Genomic DNA, 27,496 nt, shown 5'->3' on the forward strand with positions numbered 1-27,496 from the left:
GCCCCGCCCCTTGTGCAGCTTCGGCGGCGTACGACTGGAGAAAACCGTACGGGTTGCCTTAGCGCGGCCCAAGCCCGAGCGAGCGGTGCCGCCCTACAACCTTCACCCCCGGCCGGGCGGCCAACTCCGCCTCTTCTCGAATCTCATCCACAGCCCAAGATGGCGGCGGAGGTGGATTTTGGCGACCTAGAGCTGTTCGAGGCGTTTGACCACCCAGAGGAGTCGATTCCGAAGCCCGTTCACACCCGCTTCAAGGACGACGACGGCGACGAGGAGGACGAGAATGGGGTCGGCGACGCGGAGCTGCGGGAGCGGCTTCGGCAGTGCGAGGAAACCATCGAGCAGCTCCGCGCCGAGAATATCCTTCCCGTTTGCCTGGGCCCGGTCACCGGCGTGCGGCGGGCGGCGTGTCTGGGAGGGCGCGGGCGGAAATTCCAGGAGGGCCAGAATTCCGAATAACCCCTCTCTCGCCCCGCAGGCGGGCGGAGAATCGAGGGTTCGGCTTGCGTAAGCTGCTCCGGGGCCCCGGCGCGACCCTCTCCCCTCTGGGGATCTGTGCCCCGTCGGGATCCGTACCCCGGACTAGACGCGCTCCCCGCGCCCCCCAAGCTGGGACTGGTTTTTAGGATTTTTTTTAAGACGGCTAGATCGTAGGCTGGTCACTACTTCCTCTCCTCCTCTCTGAAGTCCTTATCCAGTTTCATTTTTTTTTTTGTAGCCAGGCTTAAGTTGATGCCGTCTTGCTGTCGTTGTCTGTAGGCAGATAGCCGGATCCTCAGACCTTAGGGTAGATCTGTGTTTTATAGGGGGGTAGAAGCTAATGGTCTTAGGATGCGGGAGTTGGGAGTTGAAGAACGTGAAGCATTCGGACAGAAATGGTTAATTGCCTGACTGAGGTTGGGGATTCATTTTAAAGTTCTTCGACTTTGAAATCCCTTCCGTGGTGAAGGTGCGTTGCAAAGCCTTGGGAAAAAAACGCGCCAAATGAGTTTCCGTTTGGCTTAGCTACATGATTATAGCCTTTCTAGCAAGGGTTGTTAGTATGGATGTTTACATTCTTAGAGGTGTTTGGTGGTGGTTGTTTTTAACTTTGGGCAGATGATTTTGGTTCAGATAGTTTCCCGTTTAAAGTGAAACACTGAAAGCGGTTGGTAAATCATCTTTAAAGGTTTTTGAAGTCTGATTTTGTTTTTCATGATGTTTTCCTTTGCACTTTAATATGTAAAAATTTCAAATGGCAGGAAAGTTGAAAGGATTGTACGGTGAACATCCGTAGTTCTATCCTCGTTTCTCTGGCTTTAACAGTTTGTTTCATTGTATTTATCAGTTATCATGCTGCTCTTTATTTTTCTTTTTGTTGTATTATTATTATTACTATTATTATTTTGAAAGAGAGAGAGCATGAATGAGCGGAGGCAGGGCAGGAGAGGGGGAGAGAACCTCAAGCAGGCTCCACCATCATCATCGGGGAGTCCTTTGGGGCTCCATCTCAGGACCCCCACTGAGATCATGACCTGAGCCGAAATCAAAAGTCAGATGCTTAACCTGCTGAGCCACCCAGGCGCCCCCATGCCGCTCACTCTTAAATGAATTGCTGTTTAGGTTTTGATGGGGTATGTTGAATAACACTTTGGGTTCAGTCTGTTACTCTCTCTCTCTTTTTTTTTTTTTAAGATTTTATTTATTTATTTGACAGTCAGAGATCACAAGTAGGCAGAGAGCGAGGAGGAAGCAGGCTCCCTGCGGAGCAGATAGCCTGATGTGGGGCTCGATCCCAGGACTCTGGGATCATGACCTGAGCCGGAGGCAGAGGCTTTAACCCACAGAGCCACCCAGGTGCCCCTGTTACTCTCTTTTGAACTACATGACCCTGTCTTAGAGTATCTATGTTGGAAGAGATGAGAAAACTGTTTTAATGTTTAGGTTTAAATGCCTAGCCATGCAACAAAACAGGAACTCAGTTAAGTGTGTCATCCTCAAAATACTTGTGGGTCTTCTAACATTTGTAACATTCTGACACTGAAAGTAAGAGTGAGTAGTTGAATTTTATGATAGTTATGATTCTATTTAATGAAGGCTTATATTTCTTAACAAGTAATAACATCAAGAACTTAAAAGAAAATTGAACATTCTGACTCGACCAAGGTATGAGATATTACACCGTTGTTCTTTATTTATATTTAATATTTAGCTATAATTTCATTATTAAAAAAAAAGGTAGGACTTCTGTATCGTTTTTGTTTAGCATTCTCCGAAGAAATCAGTAATGATCCTTTATTTTTAATTTCTGGAGGTAAAATTTGAATTCTCTTAAGTACATTAAATTTTTAATTATTTTGGGGGGATGTTAACTAGATTTATTGCGGTGATAATTAAACAACACATACAAATTTTTTTTTTATGATTTTATTCATTTATTTGAGAGAGAGAGGATGAGAGAGAGAGAGAGCATGAGAGGAGAGAGGTCAGGGGGAGAAGCAGACTCCCTGGCGAGCCAGAGAGCCTGACGTGGGACTTAATCAGGGACTCGGGATCATGACCTTAGCTGAAGGCAGTTGTCGCTCAACCAACTGAGCCACCCAGGCGCCCACAACATATACAAATATTGAATCATTATGTTGTATATCTGGATAACTTTTAAACTGACTAAACTAGATAAAAAATATTTGTGAAACATATCCAGAAAAATTGTTTGTTTGTTTATTTAAAAGATTTTATTTATTTGACAGAAAGAGAGAGAGCACGAGCATGGGGAGAGGCAGAGGGAGAGGGAGAAGCAGGCTCCCTCCAGAGCAAGGAGCCCAATGTGGGACTCGATCCCAGGACTCTTTTAGGATCATGACGTGAGCTGAAGCAGAGGCTTAACCAACTGAGCCACCCAGGCACCCCTATCCAGAAAGTTTTGACTTAATGTTCAGAACAGGCAAGTTGCCAACCTAGCTGTTTTTTTGTTTGTTTTTTTTTTAAGATTTTATTTATTTATTTGACAGGCAGAAAGAGAGAGGGGAGAAGCAGGCTCCCTGCCGAGCAGAGAGCCCGATGCGGGGCTCGATCCCAGGACCCTGGGACCATGACCCGAGCGGAAGGCAGAGGCTTTAACCCACTGAGCCACCCAGGCACCCCAACCTAGCTGTTCTTATTCCACAAACATTTCTGGGAAGTTAGAATTAAGATTACAGTATTATTCTTGGTGAGGGTTTATTTACAGAGTTAAAATGTGTTCCTAGGGATGCCTGGGTGGCTCAGTCAGTTAAGCCACTGCGTTCGGCTCAGGTCATGATCTCAGGGTCCTGGGATCAAGTTCCGAATCTGGCTTCTTGCTCAGCGGGGAGCCTGCTTCTCTCCGCCTCTGCCAGCCACTCTGCCTGCTTGTGCGCTCGATCGCTCTCTCTCTCTCTCTCTCACACACACATAAATAAATAAATAAAATCTTTAAAAAAAAAAAAAACTGTTCTAAATAGAAATGATGCAAAATTTCATTTTAGAAAAAGAGAAATTAGGGGCGCCTGGGTGGCTCAGTGGGTTAAGCCGCTGCCTTCGGCTCAGGTCATGATCTCAGGGTCCTGGGATCGAGCCCCGCATCGGGCTCTCTGCTCAGCAGGGAGCCTGCTTCCCTTCCTCTCTCTCTGCCTGCCTCTCTGCCTACTTGTGATCTCTCTCTGTCAAATAAATAAATAAAATCTTAAAAAAAAAAAAGAAAAAGAGAAATTAGTGTGCTTTTGAAGAAAGTACAGTGAGTAGATTTGCATTCAGACATCTGATTTCAAGAGATAGAAGAGCAAATGCTGGTTTCTTAATACATATTTACTTCACGGGTTACTAAATCTAAAATATTTATCGAAGTACGAACTTATTATGTGGAATGGTATCACCAAGCTTTTGGAATTTGGAGGGCTGTGAGCCAGTGTCACATGCCCTTTTTTTGTCTCTGGTACCAGCCGAAGTAACTAGCTACATTGGTGACTAAAGGTTTAAAATTTCAGAATTTAGATGTATTTTGGAAACCTCCCCATGCCCTACCTTCCTTCTTCCTCCATGTGTGCGCACTTTGTGGATCTAAGCTTATTTCTGGTTAGATATTAAATGTATTGAATATAACTGGGATTCCTGAAAAAAAATCATAATTTTTTTGGTATTTAAAGATAACTTAGATAAGCACACTTTTTAATAGAGTTGATAATTTAAACACTCAGTTACGAAGGGGTTATAATCACTCGAGTTTAAATGATAGCGTCATGGGTTTTACCAGTACATGAGATAGCCATTAGTATCCTCAAAAAAGAATAAATTAAAAATTTCTTTTTAGAATTAGTGCTCTTCATGTTATCAGACATTAATAAAGTGCTCTACAGAAAATTTAGAAGCAAAACGACCTAAAATTATATAGATAAAATCTGTACCCCCATCCTCTTGGTTTAATCCTTATTTTTGGAACTGTCGTGATCAGAAGTTTCTTTCCTTTTTTGTCCAATAAACATTTTTAACTTTATATTATGGAAAATTTCAAATGTATGGAAAAAGAAAAGAATAATATAATACACATTTTCATCCTATGTGCACATTTTACCCTAAATATTTCAGCACGTAACTTTTTAAAAACAAGACTTTGGGACGCCTGGGTGGCTCAGTCAGTTAAGCCGCGCTGCCTTCAGCCCAGGTCGTGATGCCAGGGTCCTGGGATCAAGTTCTGATTCGGGCTCCTTGCTTGGCAGAGAGCCTGCTTCTCTGTTTGCCTCTGCCTGACACTCTGCCGGCTTGTGCTCTCTCTCTCTCTCTCTGACAAATAAATAAAATCTTTAAAAGCAAGACTTCGTCATGCATAATCACAACACCACTATCCCAATAAATGGCATGATTTTTCTTTTTCTTTTTTTTTTAAGATTTTTAAAATTTATTTGACAGACAGATCACAAGTAGAGAGGCAGGCAGAGCGGGGGTGGGGGGGTGGGGGGGGAAGCGGACTCCCCGCTGAGCAGAGAGCCCGATGCAGGGCTCAATCCCAGGACCTTGAGATCATGACCTGAGCCGAAGGCAGAGGCTTAACCCACTGAGCCACCCAGGCGCCCCTGGCATGATTTTTCTTAATAACACTCCCAGCTCAGCCCATTTTCAGATTTCTCCAACTGAATGTCTTTCTCGCTGTTGCTCAAATTGTTCTCTAGTTAAGGACCATACAATTGTGTGTGGTTTTTAGAAACATGTATTTTTTTTTTTAAGGTTTATTTATTTATTTTAGAGAGTTTGTGAGAGAGCCTGTGTGCCTAGCTGTGCACCCGGGCAGCTGGGAGAGGCAAAGAAAGTCCTCACCAAATTCCACCCTGAGTGTCTCTGCCCCGAGCCCTTCCAGCCCTACCTTGGGCTCAATTCCCAGAACCCTGAGATCATGACCTGAGCCAAAACCAAGAGTTGGTCGTTTAACCAGCTGTGCTACCCAGGCACCCTCCAAAAAATCATTTTTTTTTTTTTTTAAGATTTCACTTATTTATTTGAGAGAATGCATGCCTGTGAGTGAGTGAGCAGTGGGAGGTGCACAGGGAGAGGGAGGGAGAGAATCTCAGGGGGACTCTACTCCACCTGGAGAGTGGTGGGGGCTGATCCCATGACTCCCAAGTAATGACCTGAGCCCATATCAAGCCTCAACTGTTTAACCGACTGAGCCACCCGGGCACCCCCAAATATCGTGGTGTTTTGTTTTTTTTTTTTTTTTTTTTTTTTTTTGGTAAAGATTTTATTTATTTATTTGACAGAGAAAGCGAGAGAGCGCAAGCAGGCAGAGCAGCAGTGGGAGAGGGAGAAGCAGGCTCGCCACTGAGCAGGGAGCCCGATACGGGGCTTGATCCCAGGACTGTGGGATCATGACCCAAGCTGAAGGCAGACACTTAACGACTGCGCCACCCAGGCGCCCCAATATTGTGTACTTTTAAGAAGAGAAGTTTGGGACGCCTGGGTGGCTCAGTTGGTTAAGCGGCTGCCTTCGGCTCAGGTCATGATCCCAGCATCCTGGGATCGAGTCCCACATCGGGCTCCTTGCTCGGCAGGGAACCTGCTTCTCCCTCTGTCTCTGCCTGCCTCTCTGCCTACTTGTGATCGATCTCTCTCTCTCTCTCTCTCTGACAAGTAAATAAATAAAATCTTTAAAAAAAAAAAAAAAGAGAAGTTTGCGCAAATTCAAACAAACTTCTGAACCTCTCCATGTTTTACTTTTGTTTCTTGACGCGAGCAATCCCAAATACAGACTGACTGACTTCCCTTGCTGCGAAGGTAAAGGAATAGGAGGCAGGTGGGGAGAGGAGGAATCTTAAGACTCAGCTGGTGCAGGTTACCACCGAGATCTTGTTCTGGTTTGGAGGCCGAATTCTACTTTTGTTTGTTTGTTTGTTTGTTTCCTTTTTGGCAGTATTTGAAAATCAAATCCAGGAAGAATATATATTTTTTTTAAGATTTTATTTATTAATTTGACGGGGAAAGTGCACAAGCAATGGGAGCAGCAGGCAGAGAGCAAAGTAGGGCTCCCCCCTGAGCAAGGAGCCCAGTGTGCAGCTCAGTCCCAGGGATCATGACCTGAGCTGAAGGCAGATGCCTAACCGACTGAGCCACTCAGGCGCCCCGACAGTATACTTTTTATATCTCTGGTTTAGTGTCCGGGATTTGAAATACTGATGTACTCTGCCCTCTAAGAGGCTATCCATTTAAAGTGTTTCATTTTCCTATATATTTCAAAGCTAAATTTCTCTGATTCTTTTAGAAATATATTCTTGGGGCGCCTGGGTGGCTCAGTCCATTAAGCAGCTGCCTTTGGCTCAGGTCATGATCCCAGAGTTCTGGGATTAAGCCCCGCATTGGGCTCCCTGCTCGATGGAGAGCCTGCTTCTTCCTCTCTCTGCCTGCTGCTCTGCCTGCTTGTGTCTCTTTCTCTCTGTGCAAATAAATAAAAATAAAATCTTAAAAAAAAATACATATATATATATTCATTCTTGTAACCTGCTGGTTTATCCAAACCCTCCCTTCCCCCAGTCTGTAAAGTGACGGGCCATTAGGGGCGCCTTGGTGGCTCAGTGGGTTAAGCCTCTGCCTTCACTCAGGTCATGATCTCAGGGTCCTGGGAGACCCACATCGGGCCCTCTGCTCAGCAGAGGGTGTGCTTCCCCTCTCCCCCCGCCTGCCTCTCTGCCTGCTTGTGACCTCTCTCTCTCTCTCTCTCTGTCAAATAATAAAATCTTTTAAAAAAAAAAAACAGACGAGTCATTAGATAAGGAATTTTTTTGGTTGGAAACTGAAAGATTAACTACAGTTTTAAGTTTTTTGTGAAATATTTTTTAAAATATGTAAGGGATACCTCTATGTAAAATCATGAAAGTAGGTAAAATTCCATGAAAAGTTTGTTGGGGTTTGTTTGTTTGTTTGTTTGTTTTGCAAAAAGACGTGTTCTTGGTTGTTCTTAATCTTATTTGTAAAGTATTCTGTGATCTTTGGTACTTAATAATTATAAAAGTTGTGTGTTTATATATACATTTATGGATTTTACTTTAAAATCTTCTAAGAATATATTTTAACTTCTGTTTTAGTGGAATATTGGTGAACAATACTAAGTTAGATGGACCTTTATTACAGATTCTATTTATGAACAATGTTATTTCAAAGTAAGTAATTTTCCGTTTTCTATGTAAAATGAATTAATATGTTTATGAAACAATGTCTTCTATATGCTGTTTTCATTTGTACTTATTCCATCTTCATTTTACTTAAAGCCTCGGGAATCATGATTAAGAGTAAGGATATTAGCATCTATAAATATGAATTTGAATCTGGGCCCTACTTTCTCTATATGTGAATGTGGGCCCCTACTGTCTCTATATATGAATCTGGGCAGGTCACAGTCCTGTCTGCTATCAGTTTCCTCACTGGAAAACAGGATACTAATAATAACTACTTCTTGGGTAGCTAAATGAGCACTTGTGATAGCCTCTAATGAGCATAACAACTGCCCCCCACAGCAGTAAGAAATGTTAGTCTGTTCTACCCCAGAATCAGGTAACTGAGTTTACCCTGTTGGCTGTCTTCAAGGCTTCCCCACATGACTTTGTGTGTATGCGTGTGACAGACCTTTGTGGGCCTTCCAGCGTGCTTGGGTCTAGGGTGACTCAGTGCATTCCTGCAGTGCTTGCTAGAATGTCCTGAAATGGCTTGAGGCTTTGCCCTGTCCTTCCTCGGAGCACGGTCGGAGACATTTCAGACAGCTGGCTTCTGTCTCTGGCTGGCTGAATCTGTTGTTATCTCATAGGTCCTAGGCAAGGTAAAGAAGGTAATGGGAACCATGTAGAGAGTGTTAGCTGTGTGGTGGGCCCATTACCTACTTTGTCTGTCTGGGCCCAGGTGGAACCCGAGACTCAGAGGGGAGGGGACATCCGATGGTGAATGTGGCAGTAGCAGGGTGCTGGGCACTAGCACTGTTGTCACCATCGGATTTGAATCAGCGTCTGCTCATGGCAAGCTAAGTTCTGCACCGTTTATCTGCCATTTTGCTTGCAGCAATCTTAGAATGTCAGCGCTAAACAGACCTGAAAGATCAAGTCGGCTGCCCCACTCAGCCGAGCTTGGTCTCCATCCGCACCTTCTGAGCCGAGTGTTAGGAATAAGCGATGAACGTGGCTCTTGACAGCTAGAAAATTGGGGAAAGTAGACCTCAGTAGTTGTCCTGTTTACTTTGTGTTTCTATTGCATTTTGGTTTAATTTTGTTCAGTTTAACATTCATATAAGTGTGTCCTTATGCGTGCATAGGGAGTCTCTGGGAGGAAGGTAGGGAAGGATGCTTTGGTTGTCTCTGCGAAGCTGAGGTAGGTGGCTGGAAGGAAGCTTTTCCTTACGTAACCCTTTTCCTTCTTTTGGATTTTGAACCATGTCTTATATGGATTATGTATTCAGAATTTAAAAATGTAAAATTTATAAATAAAATCGTCTATTCACAGCACAAATGTTTGCCCCTGCTACATACCGAACACGGAGTTAGATTTTCATAATCATTCCGTTAACTCAGCAACAGTGTCTATTTTTTCCTAAGAAATGGCTTCCTCCATATTCTGGTTACTGAGTGATTTGATAAACCTCTGAAAAGCAAGATAACAGAATTACCTCCTGACACCTTCTGATAATGTGTAAGATTTCAGTCTGTTCAGTGATTACTCTGGGTTCTGACTGTTGTGTCCTCTCATGCAGGCAATATCATCAAGAAATAGAGGAATTTGTATCAAATTTAGTAAAAAGATTTGAGGAACAGCAGAAAAATGATGTGGAAAAGACTTCTTTTAATCTTTTGCCCCAGGTATTTAAAACTTAAGAGACTTTAAGATTAATAGATTATGTTTTTCACCGCCAGTTTTTAGGCCACAGGGAGACTTTTGTATCAAAATGAAACCACTGTGTCCTCCACCTGAAACTAATACAACTTTTCTATGTTGACTATAACTTAAAACACCAAGATTGTTAAGATAATATGTTCCCCTCCCATCCTTCAGTTGGTCATCCTTCACTGATCTGACCAGCCTCAGGGCGTTCTTCTGCATTGTGACTCCTCTCTCTCGGAGGAGTTGTATTCAGACCTTGCTTCACTTAAAATTAGTCTTTTTTCCCCCATTTCCTCACTTGGACATGTGGTTTGGGGCAGAAAATTAATTTTAAGCCAGAAAAAAAAAATCTGTATTTCTGGAGTTTACAAAAGGTGAATTATTTTTCTCTAAAACCAACAGGTTCACATGCCATCCTTTCTCCCCCCTTCTGCTTGTTGGGAGAAAAATCAATAGCATGCCCAAAGAAATCTGAGAAATTTTGCTGTGTGACTATTAGAGTATGAATTTATATTTTAAAAAATCAGAATTGTGATTTCGGGGCTTTTTCTTTTTTAATTCCCAATTAAGGTAAGTAGAGTCCTTCAAGTAAAGGTTGTTAGCTGTTTATCCGCAGGTTGTAGAATGGTGTTCTGATTAGTTAAATTTTCATCATCTTTAATTTTCATGTGTTATATATAATTTTTAAAGATTCAAGAAACAAAATACATTTAACAATAAAAACTATACTGAATATTACCTAATTTTTTATTCCGGGAACACTTCAGAATTTTAGAGCAGCCTGAGGTCTATGAGAGTTATATTATCCATATTAACCAGTAGTGTAGAATCACATATTTTTAAAGTTTTCTGGTTACCTGACTTCAAAATAAAGTCTGCTTTGTCATTTTAAGTATTGAGAATTTAAATATTTATTCATTCAGTTTAATGCATGAATTAGTGAAAAGCATAGTGAAAGCATAACGTGAACTAATACTTCAGAAGGTGCTGTCTTTTGTATCTTTTATAAAATTTTTAAATTTTCCAACTTGTGAAATTTATTTCGTAAGCATTTCTAGCTTCCAAATTTACTGATTATGACAGTAATGAATTAAGAACTGTATGTACCTTAGTGATACGTATTAGAAAATAAAGGGGTGTATTTAAATTTCAAATATTAAAAATTTGAAGTGTTAAAAATTCGTTATTTTGGTAACGTGTGTTTTTCTTTGCGTTAGCCATCTAGTGTTATGCTAGAAGAGGACCATAAAGTAGAAGAATCCTGTGCCATTAAAAACAACAAGGAAGCTTTTAGTGTAAGTATGGACATTTTAGTTTTGAATTCTGTAGATAACATGTTTCCTATTCTGTGTCATTTGGGTATCATTAAGGTGGTATAGCCATGTGGCCTCAAATGATCCCCATCTTTTCATGAAATTTGTTATAAACAAGAGTGTAGACTTCAGCCTCTAAATAGTATAGTTTGCTTTTTAATAACTATCGCATACGCCATAGACATACTTTGGAGGACTTCTGTCCTAACAGCCTTCTTTTTTTTTTTTTTTTTTTTTTTTTTAAGACTTTATTTATTTATTTGACAGAGAGAGATCACAAGTAGGCAGGAAGGGAGGCAGAGAGAGAGAGGAGGAAGCAGGCTCCCTGCTGAGCTGAGCAGAGAGCCTGATGCGGGGCTCGATCCCAGAACTGTGAGATCATGACCTGAGCCAAAGGCAGAGGCCCAACCCACTGAGCCACCCAGGCACCCCTGACAGCCTTCTTTTTATTGATATTCATGATCGTGGATGACGATCTAGAACGCGTGGATGACGATCTAGAACATGTGCATGTTGCACTTATACATGACTGAGGCTGAGAGGGGACAGATAAGTAACTAACATAACAGATGGCAGATAGGAGATTAAAAATGTTGACAAGCTCAGATGGTGGGTGAAAAATAGAAGCATAACAGGGATGAGCCTACATTTAGGCCTTTCCGTACCTACGAGGAATCTCACTGTGTCAGTGCAGTGGAGTGGTGTGATTTTTCAACTTAGAATTTTTTTAAGAAAATGAAGTAATCTTGGATTCTGTTGAAGGCAGACTAGTTTTCATGTTTAGGGAGTATCGTGCCCCATTGACAGACCATAGTCTTGAAGACGTGGGGCTGCTGGGGTGATGAGTCCCCAGCATTGCTGAAGAGATCGACGGGGTATCACATCTCTGCAAATGTCCTAAAGGCTGTTACTTCCAAAAGGTGTCATTTTCAATCACTCTGTAGTGCCAAGTGGCAGAACCAGGACCAGTGACTGGATAGACTACAGACAGGCGCATTGCAAGTCAATTTTTAGTGCACATTTATATCAGAGATGTGAAAATGAAATGGTAGGTCTCATTCAAAAAAAAAAAGAAGAAAGCAAATTCCATGTCACTGTAAAAAGTCAAAATCTGAGATCCTGTCGGTGCTTTAAACAAAGAATTTGAGCTACATGACTTTTCATGTCCCATCTGACTCTCGGGTTCTGGGATTTAGAGTGGCACCTGCCTGGAAATTGGGAATTTTAGGTGTTATTCAGTTAGTCCTTTAATAAAGAGTAATAAATATTTACCAAATGCTCCCTTATTGCCAGGGACCCCTTTGAATTCAGGGACCCTGCAATGAAGAAGAAGGGCAAAGTCTGTGCTCTCGTTGACTTACATCCCGGTGGGGGAAAACGGAGCTCTGAAGGACATAAATCCGCGTAAGCTAGGGTTTGAATCTAGTCTTTCTGACCCTGGAACATAAGCTCCAGATCTTGATATGGCCTTATAAGCCATCGGGGTATGGGCTATGCCCACTTGAGGCTTTTCCGTAGAAATGTGACATGATAGGACTTGCATTTTTAAAAGAACTGGCTTCTCTGTGGAAGATAATCTGTCGCTGGTTTACATGTAAAAGCTGGAAGCCAGCGAGAAAGTTACTGTATTGATCTCAGGTGAGGGAAGATGGCAGGTTAGTCTGGAGAGCCAGCGGCGGAGGTGAGAAGTGGTTCAACCGTGGACATACCTTGGAAATAGAACTGATCAGATGTGCTGATGAATTGGGTGTGTAGAACACAAAAGTGAGAGAGCAGTCAAAATGACTCGGGTTTTTGGCCTTAGCAGCTGGAAGAGGGTCCTCGCCTTTACTGTGATGGGAGAAACTGGTGGGAGGAGAGGGTTTGGGGGGAAATGGGAATGCAGTTCAGTTTTAAGTAGGTGAGTTTGAGATGCCTCTTACGTGTCCGGGAGAGCTGTCAGTTGGCACTTGAATTTACAAGATTGGAGTTGAGGCAACACTGGGTATTTGGGTGTTGCCAGCATTTACTCATCCTTCATACCATGGGTCTGGATAAGTCACCTCGAGAGCACAGGTAGAGAGGACTGGGACCAAGACTCATAGAAGATGGAGAGGTAAGAAGGACTGGTCAGCAAGGTAGAGCACGGTGTCCTAGAAGCCAAAAGAAGTGTGTCTCCGAGGAAGGAGAAATCACCTGTCAGTTGTGGCTCAGAGACTGAGATGAAGACGGAGCCGTCCAGTGAGTTTGGCCATGTGCGGGTCATCGGGGCGCGGACTGCCATGAAAGGAACAGAAGTCTTCCCAGAGACATTCAAGAGAGAATGGCAGGGCCACCTATGGGGGGCAAAAAAAAAAAAGTGGGGGACTAAAATGGTTTAACACCTAAATACAACACATGAACCTTAAATCCTGGCTTAGGGGGAAAAAAGGCATTTGGGGGACAGTTGGGAAAACAGTAGAAATTGGATATAGATGATATTAAGGATTTATTAATTTTCTTAGGTGTGACAGTGGTATTGTGGCGTGTAGGAAAATGCACTTATTCTCAGAAGACCTATCCTAAAGTGTTCACGGGTGAGGGGTCATGAAAATAGTGTGTAGCTGGTTACGTGTGGAAGCTGGAAACCAGTTAGGAGTTACTATGTTAATGTCAGGTGGGGGAAAATAATAGCTCAGACTAAGTCGGTGGTGGCAGCACTTTCTCCCCACGGCTCAGTGAAAAGTACGTGTGTGCACATGCGCACGTGCGTGGAAGATACCAGCAGTTGAATCTGGGTAAAGAGGATGTAGCTGGGTGTTCGCTATACCATTTTTTTCAATTTTTGTCTATGAAATTTTCCCCCAGAATCAGAGGGAAAAAGAAAAGGGGGACTGGGAGGGAGGATGAAAATAGTAAACACAGCTGACTTTTCTGAATTGTCTTGCCACCAAGGGAAGCAAAGAGATGGGGAATTGGAGGGAAACATGAGAGTCAAAAGTTTTTATTTTTAATGTCTGAGCAGAATGCAGCTAATAGTAATGATCTCCTGAGAGGGGCGCTCTGATCTGGGAGACACAGGAGCATTGAAAGAAGCAGCTCTGGCTTGCACCTCAAAATCTGGCTCCTTTCTAACTAGGGAGCGCATTATGACTTCTAAGAATTTCCTCCAAAATTAAATGGTTAAAACAATTAATCATAGTCTTACATAACTTAATGTCTTTTTTTTTTTTCTGCTTAAATAGCAATATTTTTTGACTTGTTTTCTGCAGGTTGTAGGAAGTGTCCTGTATTTTACTAATTTTTGCCTTGATAAATTGGGGCAACCGCTACTAAATGAAAACCCTCAGCTTACCGAAGGATGGGAAATACCTAAGTATCCTACATAGTGAATGAAGATCTTTTATGCATCTTGCCATTAAGTTCACCTTTTAAAAAATTTACCAAATTTTGCAGACTATGATAACTATTCCTTAATAAAATTCACTAAAGGTACCAGCAAGTCTTCAGCCACATTGTTTCTCTAGAAGGGCAAGAAATACAAGTAAAGGCAAAAAGGTTTGTGTGGGGAGTTGTTTTGTTTTCTTCTTCTTTTTAAGACTTTTTTAACCAAAACCATAAACTCTTTTAGCTTGAAAAATTAATATTCTTCATTGCTGGCTTACTATAAGTAAGTTACAGATTAAGCTAGAATTTTCATATATAGACATTTAATATGTTTAAATCAGTCATCTGTTTATTGGAATTCATTGGTTCATGCCTAATATGCTTGGGTGGGTGGAAAGGTGTCGTTGTTGCTGTCAGTTTGATTGCTGTCTTAGTATGACCTGCTCCTTCCCAAGTTAACCTAAAGGAAATATAACCTGTTTGCCTCGGTTCTTCTCTTATTAACCACTCACAAAACCCAGAGGTGACAGATCAGTCGGGAACATAAGGGTCCTTGGTTAAAAGAGTTGGTTAAAAGTACTGTTTAAGTCGCTGAGTACAGAAGGTGAAAATGTACTCATGAGTGCAGACACTAGTAATCTGTGATCTACGTGCCTTGTCTCTCTGATACACTTTGCTGTCATTAAAGAAATGTATTGATTTGCTTTTATGTCCTCATTTACATTATGCACGTCTTTGTTTTTTGACCAAATAGGCCAAAGCCTCACTGTTTCAATTGTGGTTCTGAAGAACATCAAATGAAAGATTGCCCAATGGTAAATTTTTCTCATATAAAAAAAAAATCTTTGACCTAGAACTTTCTAATGTTTTCCACACATTTATGCCATTGTGTGAGATAAAGAAACTTGTGTTCACTTTCTTTTGAATCTGAAACCTTTTCACATTTGTACTTAAACTTTAAGACCTTAGATTTTAAAAAGAATTATTACAGTGCTGCGTGTCTGAGATGAATGAAACAGGAGAGTTACTTTTTAGAGTTAATTCTAGAAACTTGATTTTATGTTAAGATAATATCGAGGTAATCAGAAATTAAAATGACTGCTTCTTCTCTTTGCCTGTTTTTCTAGAATATCTACTCTCTTTTTTCGTTCGTTATATATTAAAACTGGGATAATCTGTTTGCTTGACCTAAAACAGAATGCTTGTATTTATTTAATTCCTGAAATAATTTCTAAACTGCTTCTTAACACTTTTTTCAAATGCACTGTGATCTAGCCGCGGAATGCTGCTCGAATAAGTGAAAAGAGAAAAGAATATATGGATGCCTGTGGTGAGGCAAACAGCCAGAATTTTCAGCAGCGGTACCATGCGGAAGAGGTGGAAGAAAGATTTGGAAGATTCAAGCCGGGAGTCATTAGGTACCTCTGTGATTTTTTTCCCATAGAGTGTCGTTTCTGTGTCACCTGTGTTTGGAGCGTTCTCTGTGTCTGGAGGGTAATCGCAGGTATAGAGGCGTGCCCCAGCACGGAGAGAATACACATCTGTTCCTTCTGGAACATTCATTGGCATCTCTTCTGTGCGTTTGTTAAGCACCGTGTCACCATGTGTAACGTAAGACACACAGTGGTTTTAAAACATGGGGGACAGTTTGTGTTTTCATCCAAACACGACTACTGTCTTTCTTTCTCCTCTTTTGTTTATCCTTAGTGAGGAACTTCAGGATGCACTCGGGGTGACGGACAAGAGTCTTCCACCTTTTATATATCGGATGCGCCAGCTCGGTTACCCCCCCGGGTGGCTCAAAGAGGCCGAGCTGGAGAACTCAGGACTTGCACTCTATGATGGAAAAGGTATAGTATGTTAAGTTAGCTAAGTCAGGTTCAAGGTTACTTCCCTACCCGCCCCCTAGAGAATTACAGTAATACCTGATAGGAATGGCTGGCTAATTCAGTGTGTGTGGAGCTAACTAAAAACTATCATGATGGTCTTTCCTTTGTTTTACAAATAAGGAACTAAAACTTCATTGAGAATTATCAGATGGTTTATCTGGACCTGCTCAGTGACTACCAAGGCCAGAGCATTGGCTCTCCAGCTAATCCTCATAAACTCTTGCCTTCCTTAGAAATGGTAACAGAAGGGCACCTGGGTGGCTCGTGGGTTAAGCATCTGTCTTAGGCTCAGGTTGTGATCTCGGGGTCCTGGGATCGAGCCCCTCAGCAGGGAGTCTCCTCCTCCCTCTCTGCTCGATCTCTCAAATAAAATCTTCAAAAAAAAAGGAGAGAAATGTTAACAAATCTATTCCCATCAGTGCCAGTAGACCTAGACATAAAGATTCTATAAACCCTCCTGTGATCTAGAACCCCTCTCTTTGGTATCTACTCTAGAAAAATATTCACACTTGCACAAGGAAAGTATGTATATTTTTGTAGCATTGACTGTGACTGTGAAAAATTAAAAACAACATTAAGGCCCTAAAGAAAAATGGCTAAATCACGATAGTGGATCTGGGCTGTGGAATCCCTGCCGTCTTTAAGGAATAGAATGAATCTGTGTGAGCTGACGTGGCTAAATCTCTGTGCAGTACTCCATTTCTGCCTAGTTTACCAGTGACGCCATTAGTCTTACATGAAAGGTAGGGAAGGAAGGAAGGAAAGAAAGGAAGAAAAAAGAAAGAATTCCACATGGATGAAACCATGCTCATTGATTTTCTGAGGACATTTATGTAAAATATTTTTAAAAGATGTTAACTGAGAACCTTTTAGATTTTAGGATTCAGACTCAAGAGATGCCTCTCCTGACCGTCTTTATCTGTTTGTCTACCTAAGATTTACGTCTTGATTTGAGAGGGAGAGAGAGGTGCACATGAGCTGGGAACACTCCCACTGATCAGGCAGGGCTCGATCTCAGGAGCCAGGAGATTAGGACCTGAACCAGATCCAGGAGTCAGATGCCTAACCATCTGAGCCACCCAGGCGCTCCTGACCACCTTATTTAAGTACATCTCTCCCTCTTTGGCTTAAAAAAAAACTTAAAACATCTTAATCGATGTGGGAAGCTCAACAGTGTTTCCCCCTGAGAAGGAAAGAAGATTAGACTAGAGACTCGATTCTCTCTGATGCTCTAAATCTTTTAAAAATGAAATGTTTCTTTGTATTATTTAGGTAATTAAAAAAATACTTTTTTAAAGATTTTTTATTTATTCTTGTGAGAGAAAACATGAGCGGGGGTCGTGGAGCAGAGGGAGAAGCAGATTCCCCTCTGAGCAGGGAGCCCAGTTGTGGGACTCAATCCCGGGACCTTGGGATCATGACCCGAGCCAAAGGTAGATGCTTCACTGACCAAGCCACCCAGGCTCCTGGTAATTAAAATCAAGCCATCCCTTCTCAGTTAGTGCTGAAGAGCTATTTAGGACAGTTCCCAAGTCATTTTGGCATTCAGGTATCCCTCCTGCCACTTTCTGTAGGTGTTCTCATTTCTGTTGTCTTTCCTTTTCCTCTTTTTTTTTTTTAGTTTGTTTGATTAGAGAGTCTTTGGACAAAAGGTTATGGATGATTGAATCTCTTAGTCTATAGATTGCCTTCCTTGTTTTTAACAAAACTGTGTTTTGTCCTTTTGAGCTTTCGAGATTTTCCTGCCACATCCCCACAGCATGTTGCGTTAGCACGGTTCTCTGTCCTTCCTCTTATTGTGACGGAACCAGTCACTGATGACCATTGCCTGTCTACACCTGTTAATGATAGGCTGCAAAATGGTTATAGTCTCATCCTTCGTTACTTCTTAGCTTATTAGCTGGAATACTTGTCCAAAGAGAAACTTCTCGCAAACTGACTACCTTACATATGTAGACATCTTCGGACCGGCAAAACAAACGCATGATTTATTCAGTAGTTTTCAGAATAATAAAGTGGTTCCCAAATACCCTTCTGTCATCTGTAAAGCGGGTTTAATAGTATGTACCTCTTAAGGTTGTTATGACAGTGAGCGGAGCTAATACTTGTAAACCATTTAAAACAGTGTGTGGTACATAAGAAATGCTTATTTACTAAACAGAATAAAGGCATTGAAATAGAGGATCAGGCAAGTCATCAGATCAGTGCAGACTAGGCTTTTAAGCAACCCACAGATGAACCCAGGTTTCCAAGATTTTTTTTAGAGTTTTTTAAAATTTATTTGACAGAGAGATCACAAGTAGGAGCGAGGCAGAGAGAGGGGGAAGCAGGCTCCCTGCTGAGAAGATAACCCGATTCGGGACTCGATCCCAGGACCCTGAGATCATGACCTGAGCCCAAGGCAGAGGCTTAACCTTCTGAGCCACCCAGGCACCCCGGTTTCCAAGATTTTAAACACTTACTTTTATTAAACTATCCTGTCTACATTGTTTAAAAGTCCTAATCTGATGTTCCAGAAAAACTGTAATCAAAACTATTCTCAGAATGATTCTGTTGCTGTGAATGTAAGCCCTTGCCCAGCCCACTTTTGGTCTGGAGAGGGACTGGTGTTGGCATCCAGCAGTATGAACGCTCTGCCGGTCTGCCGCAGATGGTGCTGATGGGGAAGCGGAAGCTGGGGAAGCCCAACAGAATAAAAGCGTCACCTACGATCTCTCGAAACTGGTAAACTATCCAGGTTTTAATATATCTACTCCCAGAGGAATTCCAGATGTAAGTATATATATATATATATATATATATATATTTTTTTTTTTTTTATTCTTCTGGGGTGGGACATTATTGTAACAGTTGTTCAAAACATTAGTTTAAGTAGCAGTTACTGTTATGTAAAGAAGTAAATATGTTACTAGTGTGTTTAATTTTGTTACTTCCCTTATGTTGACTAGAACCCTTTTTTATTTTTTTAAGATTTGATTTATTCATTTGAGAGAGAGACAGAGCAGGTATGAGGGGTGGGGAGGGCAGAGGGAGAGGGGGAAGCAGGCTCCCTGCAATCATGACCTGAGCCACAGGCAGATGTGTAACTGACTGAGCCACCCAGGCCCCCACGTTGATGAGATGCTTAAGTGAAATCTTGGGTTCATTTAAAAACCAAAAAACATTTTTTTCTGATTTTATGCCTTATGAAAAAGAGCTTAAAAGAATGGTTAGATTCTGTAAGTCAAAAAGTAAAAGATTATGTTTTTAAAACATGGGATGGTTCTGAGGCAGTATTGTAAGTTCTGTGTAATCCTTGGAAAGTAAAGCCTTTTTTCTATGTTATAACTCCTTTCCCCCTGTTCTTTCCTTTCTTCTCTTCAAAGTAAAATTTCTCACTCTATAGAGAATGGTTTTCTACACTGAATCTCTCCCAACTTTCATTTATGTTTCAAGACTTGACAGTGGCCTGTTGTAGTGGTGGTGGTGGTGACATTTCAGTAAAAAATACCTTCTTAGGTGTTCTTAGAAAATGAGCAGCAGAGCAAAAGCCAAAGGTCTGCACTTAGAGTCTGACAAATAGATGGGAATTCGGGGCTAAACTGCATGGCTCGAGCCATCCGAGCCTCTGGAAACAGTCCCAGGACCAGCCTACATCAGAGTCCCCCGGGGGTGCTGGGAAGACGTGCACGTGGATGAGTCCCACCCTTAGATTTAACAGACTTGACCTGGAAACTGTAGGTTTGACAGGAGCCTGAAGTGATTTTCCTTGAGAACCATTGTAGTACGTGCTCTTAAGATGAGAGGTGATTGTTGAACCATAAAGATGAGGGCTGGGTTTGGAAAACCAAAGAACAGAAGAGGGAAGCTCAGCGTGAGCGAGCCTGTAGGAGCAAAGGTGCTGTGGTCAGTGCCGGGGCCTGAGGGGAGGGAGACCTGACGAGGCCACGCCTTCACGCCACCACTGCTTAGAACTTCTGCTTGCAGTAGGTGGAGCCCTTTTGGGCCAAGTGATTTTGTCAGTTAGGCTTTTAGTATTCAGTTCAGATCATTTTGCAGGTGGAGTTGGTTGGCTTTTTTTTCTCCCTTAAAAATGCACCATCGCTTTCATTAATTCCCCCCAAAAGCAAAAGTCACGTATGAAGCAGAAATGTAATTTGAGACCTCCACTTTACAAAATCTCAAAAGTATGATGTTTTCCAAATCCAGACTTGCTTCTTCCTTCTGTCTTCATTAGGAATGGAGAATGTTTGGGTCCATACCGATGCAGGCGTGTCAGCAGAAGGACGTGTTTGCCAATTACCTGACTTCTAACTTCCAAGCGGTAAATAGCTTTTTAGGGTGTGGTTGATAAGAATGTATTGCCTGTATTTCTAGGATTTTGTAACCCTAGCATCTCAGTGCTCTTTTGTTTTGTGTGTAAAGCGCTCGCTTTTCTGCTTGAGTCATAAAGAAAAGGGTCGCGGCTTTGACCCTGCACCTGCGCTCGGCTGCAGATTGGGTGTCTGCAGGGTATTGGAGGAAAGGCATGGAATCTAGTTCTTTGTCTACTCCATTAACTCGTGCTTGGCGTGACTCCTCTCTTAGCCAGGTGTGAGGTCTGGCAGCAAGAGGTCCTCCTCCCAGTCCAGCCCTAGCAGCCCGAAGAAGCAGAAGAAGGAAGGCGGTTCAGCAGCCTCGCCTGCAGACATGGAGCTAGACTCAGGTAGGTGTTGTCCTCTGGTCTTGGTTTCACTGAGAAGGTAGGGCCAGTGTGTGTGCTCCTGAGTTCCATTAGGAAGGAGGGCGGGGGCCTTAGGAGCACCAAAAAGAGTGCTTTGATTTTGTCCTTGTAGATGAGAGCAGTGCCTCTAGTGCTGGTTCGAGGTCTTGGTGTGAGGGCCAAGGGGGCCAGCTTATGGAGTTCCTGAATCAGGCAGTCGGGCCCAGCCAGTCCTGGTGGTCTCGGATCTGGACTGCCCCTCGAATAGGCACAGTGCTCTGGGACAGGCGGTGGAAAGTGGTCTGCTTTAGCAGCTCCGTGCCAAGAGCAAGAAGGACAGAGCCAAACTTTCCCCTTTATTCTTCCCATAATACGCCAACTCAGTAATTCACCCTTCCCTTCAATGAAGAGAGGCCATAGGAAATCTGTCCTTCTGGAAACCCACAGGGGAATAGAGGTCTTGCCCTTCGAGAGTTCTCTGGCTTTTCTTTCTCTTAATCCTGTGGGGTTAACCAGGGAAGCTGTGGCCAACCAGCACTGTGACAGGCCTCAGCAGGCGAGTAGTGGATCAGGGCAAACGCGTACCCACCTTGCTGAGTCCCTAACCCCCCAATACCGGCCACAGGTCCTTTGGGCTTCCCCTTGGGACTGCTGCTGTGTAGCCTAGGTGTTGCCCCCAGAAAGCTCTGGAATGAATCAGGACTTTATGTTAATTTGATAAATCGCAGAGCTACTCTGAATGCGAGACTGAAAACTCACTCTTTGCGCTACCTCCCATCCCAAATTACGTCCAGCTCTTTTGGTCCTTTTTGCACATCAGACGTTCTAGAGTGCGATTAAATGGCAACATGAAGATGAAGTGCATGTAGATACCGTGATGAGAAGATGCTGGCGGTACAGATGGCCCCAGTGAGATTGTGGATCCTCCTCTTAACTATAAATTCCCAGGGAGAATTTAAAGGTTGCAGATTAAATCCCCTTAAAGTCCAAGGTAATTAAAGTCTCAACTCAAAGTCCCCCACTCCCCTTTCCCAAAATTTTTGCTCTGCTTAGTCTCAGCCTCCAGAGTTCTTGTTACCAGAACAGCGGTCACAGCCCCGGCGTTTAGTAACTGCCACCTGATTTCAGTACCCAGTGTCACTTCTCACCAGGTCAGCGAGTTCACAACAGGATCATGACGGCCTTTGCCACATTTATGAACTTTTATGAAAACAAGCAATTCTCCATAACTCGAAAGCAGTTGTTCCAGACAGGATTAGGTTCCTGGAGGCCACAGTTCTCAGTGTTATCAGAGGCCATGGCCAGGATTTCTGAGCGAGGGCAATTCATGGTTTCTGTCTCTTAAGGACTTCTGTCGGTACCGGTGCCAGTTGTCTGACGTGCACTTAAATTACAAATTACGTTGGAAGGAATCTCCCGTAGGAGGTGAATTTTGGTCTTAAAGCATTTTGAATATCTGTGGGGAGGAGCCACCTGTGCTTGGTGTTTTGAACCTTTTTTTTTTTAAGAGGGGGAGGGGCGGGGAGGGAGGAGAGAGAATCCCAGTGCAGGGCTGGATCCCAGGACCCTGAGATCATGACCTGAGTGGAAACCAAGAGTCACGGGCTTAACTGAGTCACCCTGGTGCCTCAGTTTTGGACCTTTTGAGACATAGTTTCTGCATCTCAGAGTTTGAGAAGCAGTGGAGCACCCTGTCACCAGGCCCGCACTTGTCGTGCAGGTGTCTTCAACCCTGTCCCGGGAGCATTTATTTCCTATTAGGGAATTGCTGAGGACTGAGAAACCTGCCTCCCAAGGGAAGTTTCTCCCTCCTCTCCCCCACTTTCTTTCCTTTCCCCTCCCTCCCTCTCTCCCATGTACCATTGACCAGTCCAGAGCCAGCCTGAGCCCCTGTGATAAGGTAAGATGCTTCATCTCAAGTCCCTAAGTCTTGAGAATCCAAGTTCAGTGCCTGCACCTTCCCTCCATGGCTCTCAGTCTGGAGTGGAATTGGGAGCAGAAGACCACGCACTTGCATAATAACCCTGGGTTGAACAGTTTGGTTAGAACCTCACTGGGTGTCTGCAAGGCAAGTAGGACCGTTCAGAACAAAACCCCTGGGGCCTGAAAGGCCCGATATGGCCGTTGCCACACTGTGCTGTCGGGTCTGGCGTGGGCACATTTCCCGACGAGTGGCTGTGCCCCGCAGTGAGCCGCACGTTGTCCTGCCACCCTCACCTTCGCCAGCTGGGCCTTAGCTTACCCCGTGACCTTGAACTGAATCCTTTCATCAGTGGTGCCTAGTGCGGGGCCTCCACTGACACCTGCTGACTCTTCTGCCTGCTGGCGCATGTTTGCTAGGGGTCGTTCAAGGTCTCAAGCTACTTGTCGAAGGCCCACTGGTCCCAACCATGGGCACTGGCAGCTGGTTTTTGTTTATAAGCCTCTGCCTCTTTAGAGGAACCACACTTGTAAATGAAGCCGCTGTAAGATGCACTCACCCCCTGAGGACAAAGTACCACATGGCAAGAGCTTCCTTGCCCAAACCACAGGCTTCCAAGATGAGCTGATATGAACGTCTACAAAATACCAGGATCACTGGCCACACACTAAAGCTCAAGGCCTAAAGCCACATGTCTTGACCACCATGTGTCTCCAGGCATGTCTCTATCCCCAGTCAGTCCATCCTTCTGAGAATAATTGTCGTGTTTCCTCTCAACCCACCAGATGTCAGGGGCTTTGAGAGTTGCTGATAGCAACCTGCTTTCCCACCTAGGTTCTGAACAACTTAAGTGATTGGTCAACAAGTAGTAATATATCAGATTATCAGGGCCAGATATTAGAGCTGCTTACACAAGAGCCACCTTAGTGAGGCTTGCTCACTTAGGCTGGTTTAGTTGACACCCAGGAATGTGGTCCTAAAGCAAGACGAGCCTTCCCACCTCCAGGACTGGCACAGCCCCAGCCCAGCTTCCTGCCTTGCAGGGGTAGAACTCTGGCTCAGCTCACTCCCAAGAAGAAACTTTGAATTGGTGTGATTATTTTCCTGTGGAAAACTTTCATTAGCAGATGTGGTCAGTGAAGTGGATCCCATCTCACAAACCCATGGGTTGTGAGCTAGAGCTGCTTTCAGGTCTTTACCCGGTGTGTGTTGACGTTCTCCCATCAAGAATACATAGCACCTCCTGGGATCGAGCCCCGCATCGAGCTCTCTGCTCGGCAGGGAGCCTGCTTCCCCCTCTCTCTCTGCCTGCCTCTCTGCCTACTTGTGATCTCTCTCTCTGTCAAATAAATAAATAAAATCTTTAAGGAAAAAAAAGAATACATAGCACCATATTTTGTGCAGATGAACAAATGAAGCTTGGGTTACACTTTGGAATGGTTTGTTCTTAAAGGCCTAACAGCCAGTGGTGGTTAACTCACTGACGGGTGTTCTGTCCTCCCTGCCACCTGCTCCTCCCCTCTTCCTCCGGGGAATTCATTGTAGTGGAAAGCACCTGTGGTGTCCGTGGGGTTCCCAGACTGAGCGATGCCGTTCATCTGCACTTGGGTCTGCCCTTCATCTTGGCGCCGTTTCTAGCTGGGTATCCGGATCCCAGCACCACCTCAGTAATGGCATCTTCGTTCAGGCTTTTCTCTCTTGATGGCTCTCCCTGCCCTTCTCACCAGTGTTGCATCCTTCCTTTCAGCTCTTAGCCTTTCTTTACTCTTCTGAGTTGATTTCTTTTTTTTTTTTTTTTAAGATTTTTTTTATCTATTTACTCAACAGAGATCACAAATAGGCAGAGGGAGAGGGGGAAGCAGGCTCCCCGCTGAGCAGAGAGCCCGATGCGGGGCTCGATCCGAGGACCCTGGGATCATGACCTGAGCCAAAGACAGAGGCTTTAACCCACTGAGCCACCCAGGCACCCCCTGAGTTGATTTCTTAAAATCTAAGTGACAGTATGTTACCTCCCAGACCTTATTACCCATATGAGAAAGTTGGCTGGTTTTGTGTAGCTGTCAAGATTGTGTTACTTGGTTGGATTTGCCAAATTTTTAAAACCTGGGCTGTTCTGGACCCTCTATTAGACCCCGAGGATAGGAGGATTCATGAGACCCAGCTGCTGCCCTTAGTTTCCAGTCTGTGTCGCTTACGGAGTGCAGAGTAACAGTGTCATTTTAATACAAATGGCTGTGGCCAGTGGTAAGAAGACCAGAGCCACAGAGCTGGTTACAGGCTATGCTGGTTACAGGCTCTACTGGTGTCAGGAAAAGCCACACCGCTATGCTGGATGAGGTTCTAGACCCTGATCAAGACCAACTTTGAACTGCATCTTGAGGGATAAATTCAAGGATTTACCATGGAAATGAACAGGGTTAGGGCATTTGAGTCCATGGGAAATGCCATTGTGGAAGCATGAGACGTCCCTGCACAGTGGTGCAACAGAAGAGTGACACCTGGGGCTTAAACCCGCCAGTGAGAAATGACAGTGGAAGTAGCCAGATTCTTGGTCCTAGGGGGTCTCCAAGGTACAGCCTTTGTCCTGTAAGTGATGGGAGCCCTGAAGGGTTTCTAATGAGGTGGGAAGGTTAATGGGACCAGATTTGTGGTTTACAAAGGTAAATAGTTTGGAGAATGGATATAAGGAAGCTGAGTCCAAAGGCACAGATGACTCCAATATTCCTGATACAATGCCATGGCTGGGGCAGTCTGCAGGAGAGTGGGCCCCAGAGGGCCAGGGACCAGGTCTGGGGACAGGGAGAGGAAGGACTCCTGATGAACAGGTTCAGTTCAGGAGACTTCAGCCAGACCCCACAGGTGGGACCGTTAGTGGGAACAGCATGTCGGAGCAGAGTTCAGGTTTGAATAAACGATCCTTTGTTTGGGACAGGCCAGATCTCTTGTGTCTGGGACATACAGGTGTCGAGGAGCAGTGACTCGTGAGTCACACGAACCCACTGTCAGGCAGACAGTCTAGACCAGAAGTGCAGAACTGGGAAATAGGCCAGGGCGTATCCCACTCTGTCTCCTCGGCTTGGTCCCCTCCCTCAGCAGCCTGCCCAGCTTGCATCCCCCGCCATTGTCCCCTCCGCTTTTCCAGGGACCCCAGTGTGCCGTGCCCGCGGACTACCTGGAAAGGACTCTCTGCCTCCGTGCCGTCACTGCTCTCTCTGCAGCGGTGCGCACAGCACAGAGATGGATTTTCGGGGGGTTTCCTTCAGGTGTCCTCGCTGTTCTCTTTCAGACGCAGAGGTCCCGCACGGCTCTCCAAGTAGCGAAGCTTTTCAGTTTCAGCCCCCGCTGCCCCCCGGCACCCCTCCGCCGCTGCCGCGGGGCACTCCTCCACCGGTCTTCACCCCTCCGCTCCCCAAGGGCACCCCGCCGCTCACTCCCGGTGACTCCCCCCAGACCAGAACGGCGTCCGCGGCCATGGACGAGGACTCGCTGACTCTGGAGGAACTGGAGGAACAGCAGAGGCGGATATGGGCGGCCCTCGAGCAGGCCGAGAGCGTGAACAGTGATTCCGATATTCCAGGGGATACACCTCTAACCGGGAACTCGGTCGCCTCGTCGCCTTGTCCCAACGAGCTGGACGTCCCTGTTCCAGAGGGGAGAACCTCCGAAAAGCCGGTGCCCGATGAGCCTGAAGTACCAGACACTTGTACAGAGAAGCCCAAAGCCGAACATTCTCCGAGCTCAGATTCTGAGCCTCCGTTGCTTTGTCAGAAGGAGGAGGAGGCGTCTGCCCCGTCGGACTGTAAGGATGCTCGTCTGGGTAACGGCGGGGTCGTGTCGAACTGCGACCTGAGTAACGGAGGCGGCCAGAAGCCCCTTCACGGGGACACCAGCCCTTTGGCCACTAAGACTCACAGTCCTGTACCCGACATGAGCAAGTTTGCAACCGGAATAACGCCGTTTGAATTTGAGAACATGGCAGAATCTACTGGAATGTACCTCAGGATAAGAAACTTGCTAAAGAACTCACCCCGAAACCAGCAGAAAAACAAAAAGGCCTCTGACTAACTGCCTGACTTAGCACAAAGAGCTATTTAATTATCTATAACTTTGTGTTCTGTTAATTAGTACCAAGTGGAGATAAAGTTGTTTTCTGATTTGTCCCTCCCATGTTTAAAAGTCTGTCCAAAGCTTAATTGTGGCCTGAAGTCAGGCCTGTTTTAAAGAACAGGAAGGCTGGGCTTGCTGGTTTACTATATTTTATTCTTACCGATAAGAACTTGGGTTGGGGGATAAAAGTATGAGCTGGTTTAGAGATAGTTTGCTAAGGTTTCTACTACTTTTGGATTGTGTCTGTCAAGAGTGATGGTTTTTATCTGTCTTTTGTACATTGTTTTCCCTTTCTACATTTTGCTAATTATCCTGTATATAAGTTTAATATATCATTTTTTTAAGAGAAAGAAATTCTAACCATTTTAAATTCATGTTGCAACTCTGACAACCAAATGAGAAAAATCAGGGATGAGCAGCTTTACCCCATTTGGGGTATTTTTGTAAGTGATTTACACGCATCAATTTTAATAACACTTTTACTTTTTTGTAACTTCATTCCTCATATAAGTTTGCTATACAGGTATGTTCATCTTTGTGTACAAAGGTTTAATAAATTAGCTTTCATATACATAATCTAAGACTTTGAATACAAAAAAGTGATTCACAGTTATATTAGTGTATACAACCTTGTAAGTTTGGACATAAATTATGTAATTGCAAAAATTACTGGTAGCAAAGAAAATCCGGGAAAATGCAAATTTGAGTATTTTTAGTGTTCTCTCAGCCTTAACTATAGAGACAGCAGAATCTTTTAAAGTAATTTTGGAAAAAAAAATGGAGGGCAGCTAGCCTTTGTATAAAAATAACTTTCTAGATTTGAACCCTAAGATAATTAGTACTTAGAAATAAAAGGTAGACATAAATTGCTTTTAATTGTCAGATATATAAGATAGTG

General features: G+C 43.9%; 1 protein-coding gene and 1 non-coding gene across 4 annotated transcripts; both read left to right on the forward strand.

The window, feature by feature from the left end:
• Positions 1 to 27,174, forward strand: ZCCHC8 (zinc finger CCHC-type containing 8). 3 transcript variants are annotated; one of them, XM_047697054.1, is made up of 14 exons: positions 1 to 358; positions 2,103 to 2,145; positions 7,566 to 7,640; positions 9,215 to 9,320; positions 10,560 to 10,637; positions 13,886 to 13,989; positions 14,106 to 14,171; positions 14,755 to 14,815; positions 15,276 to 15,418; positions 15,708 to 15,850; positions 18,540 to 18,661; positions 20,106 to 20,192; positions 20,456 to 20,573; positions 25,778 to 27,174. In XM_047697054.1, exons 1-14 carry the CDS (start codon positions 160 to 162, stop codon positions 26,554 to 26,556), a joined length of 2,124 nt encoding a protein of 707 aa, XP_047553010.1. In that variant the 5' UTR covers positions 1 to 159; the 3' UTR covers positions 26,557 to 27,174. The 3 variants fall into 3 exon arrangements, with proteins under 3 accessions (XP_047553010.1, XP_047553012.1, XP_047553013.1); XM_047697056.1 differs by lacking the exons at positions 1 to 358; positions 9,215 to 9,320; XM_047697057.1 differs by lacking the exons at positions 1 to 358; positions 2,103 to 2,145; positions 7,566 to 7,640; positions 13,886 to 13,989; positions 14,106 to 14,171 and having other exon boundaries at positions 9,293 to 9,320.
• Positions 8,106 to 8,239, forward strand: LOC125082778 (small nucleolar RNA SNORA9). The gene has a single exon (XR_007122095.1). It is a non-coding gene; the product is annotated as a small nucleolar RNA SNORA9 (small nucleolar RNA).
• Positions 27,175 to 27,496: the final 322 nt, after the last annotated feature.

Source organism: Lutra lutra, chromosome 12 (assembly GCF_902655055.1).
Source record: "Lutra lutra chromosome 12, mLutLut1.2, whole genome shotgun sequence".
NCBI lineage: Eukaryota > Metazoa > Chordata > Mammalia > Carnivora > Mustelidae > Lutra > Lutra lutra.

Excerpts from the sequence above, each read along its gene's own strand:
- ZCCHC8 (XM_047697054.1), top strand. The coding sequence starts at position 160 with ATGGCGGCGGAGGTGGATTTTGGCGACCTAGAGCTGTTCGAGGCGTTT. Across the intron at positions 7,641-9,214 it reads ATGAACAATGTTATTTCAAA|GCAATATCATCAAGAAATAG; the intron begins GTAAGTAATTTT and ends CCTCTCATGCAG. Across the intron at positions 18,662-20,105 it reads CTCCCAGAGGAATTCCAGAT|GAATGGAGAATGTTTGGGTC; the intron begins GTAAGTATATAT and ends TGTCTTCATTAG.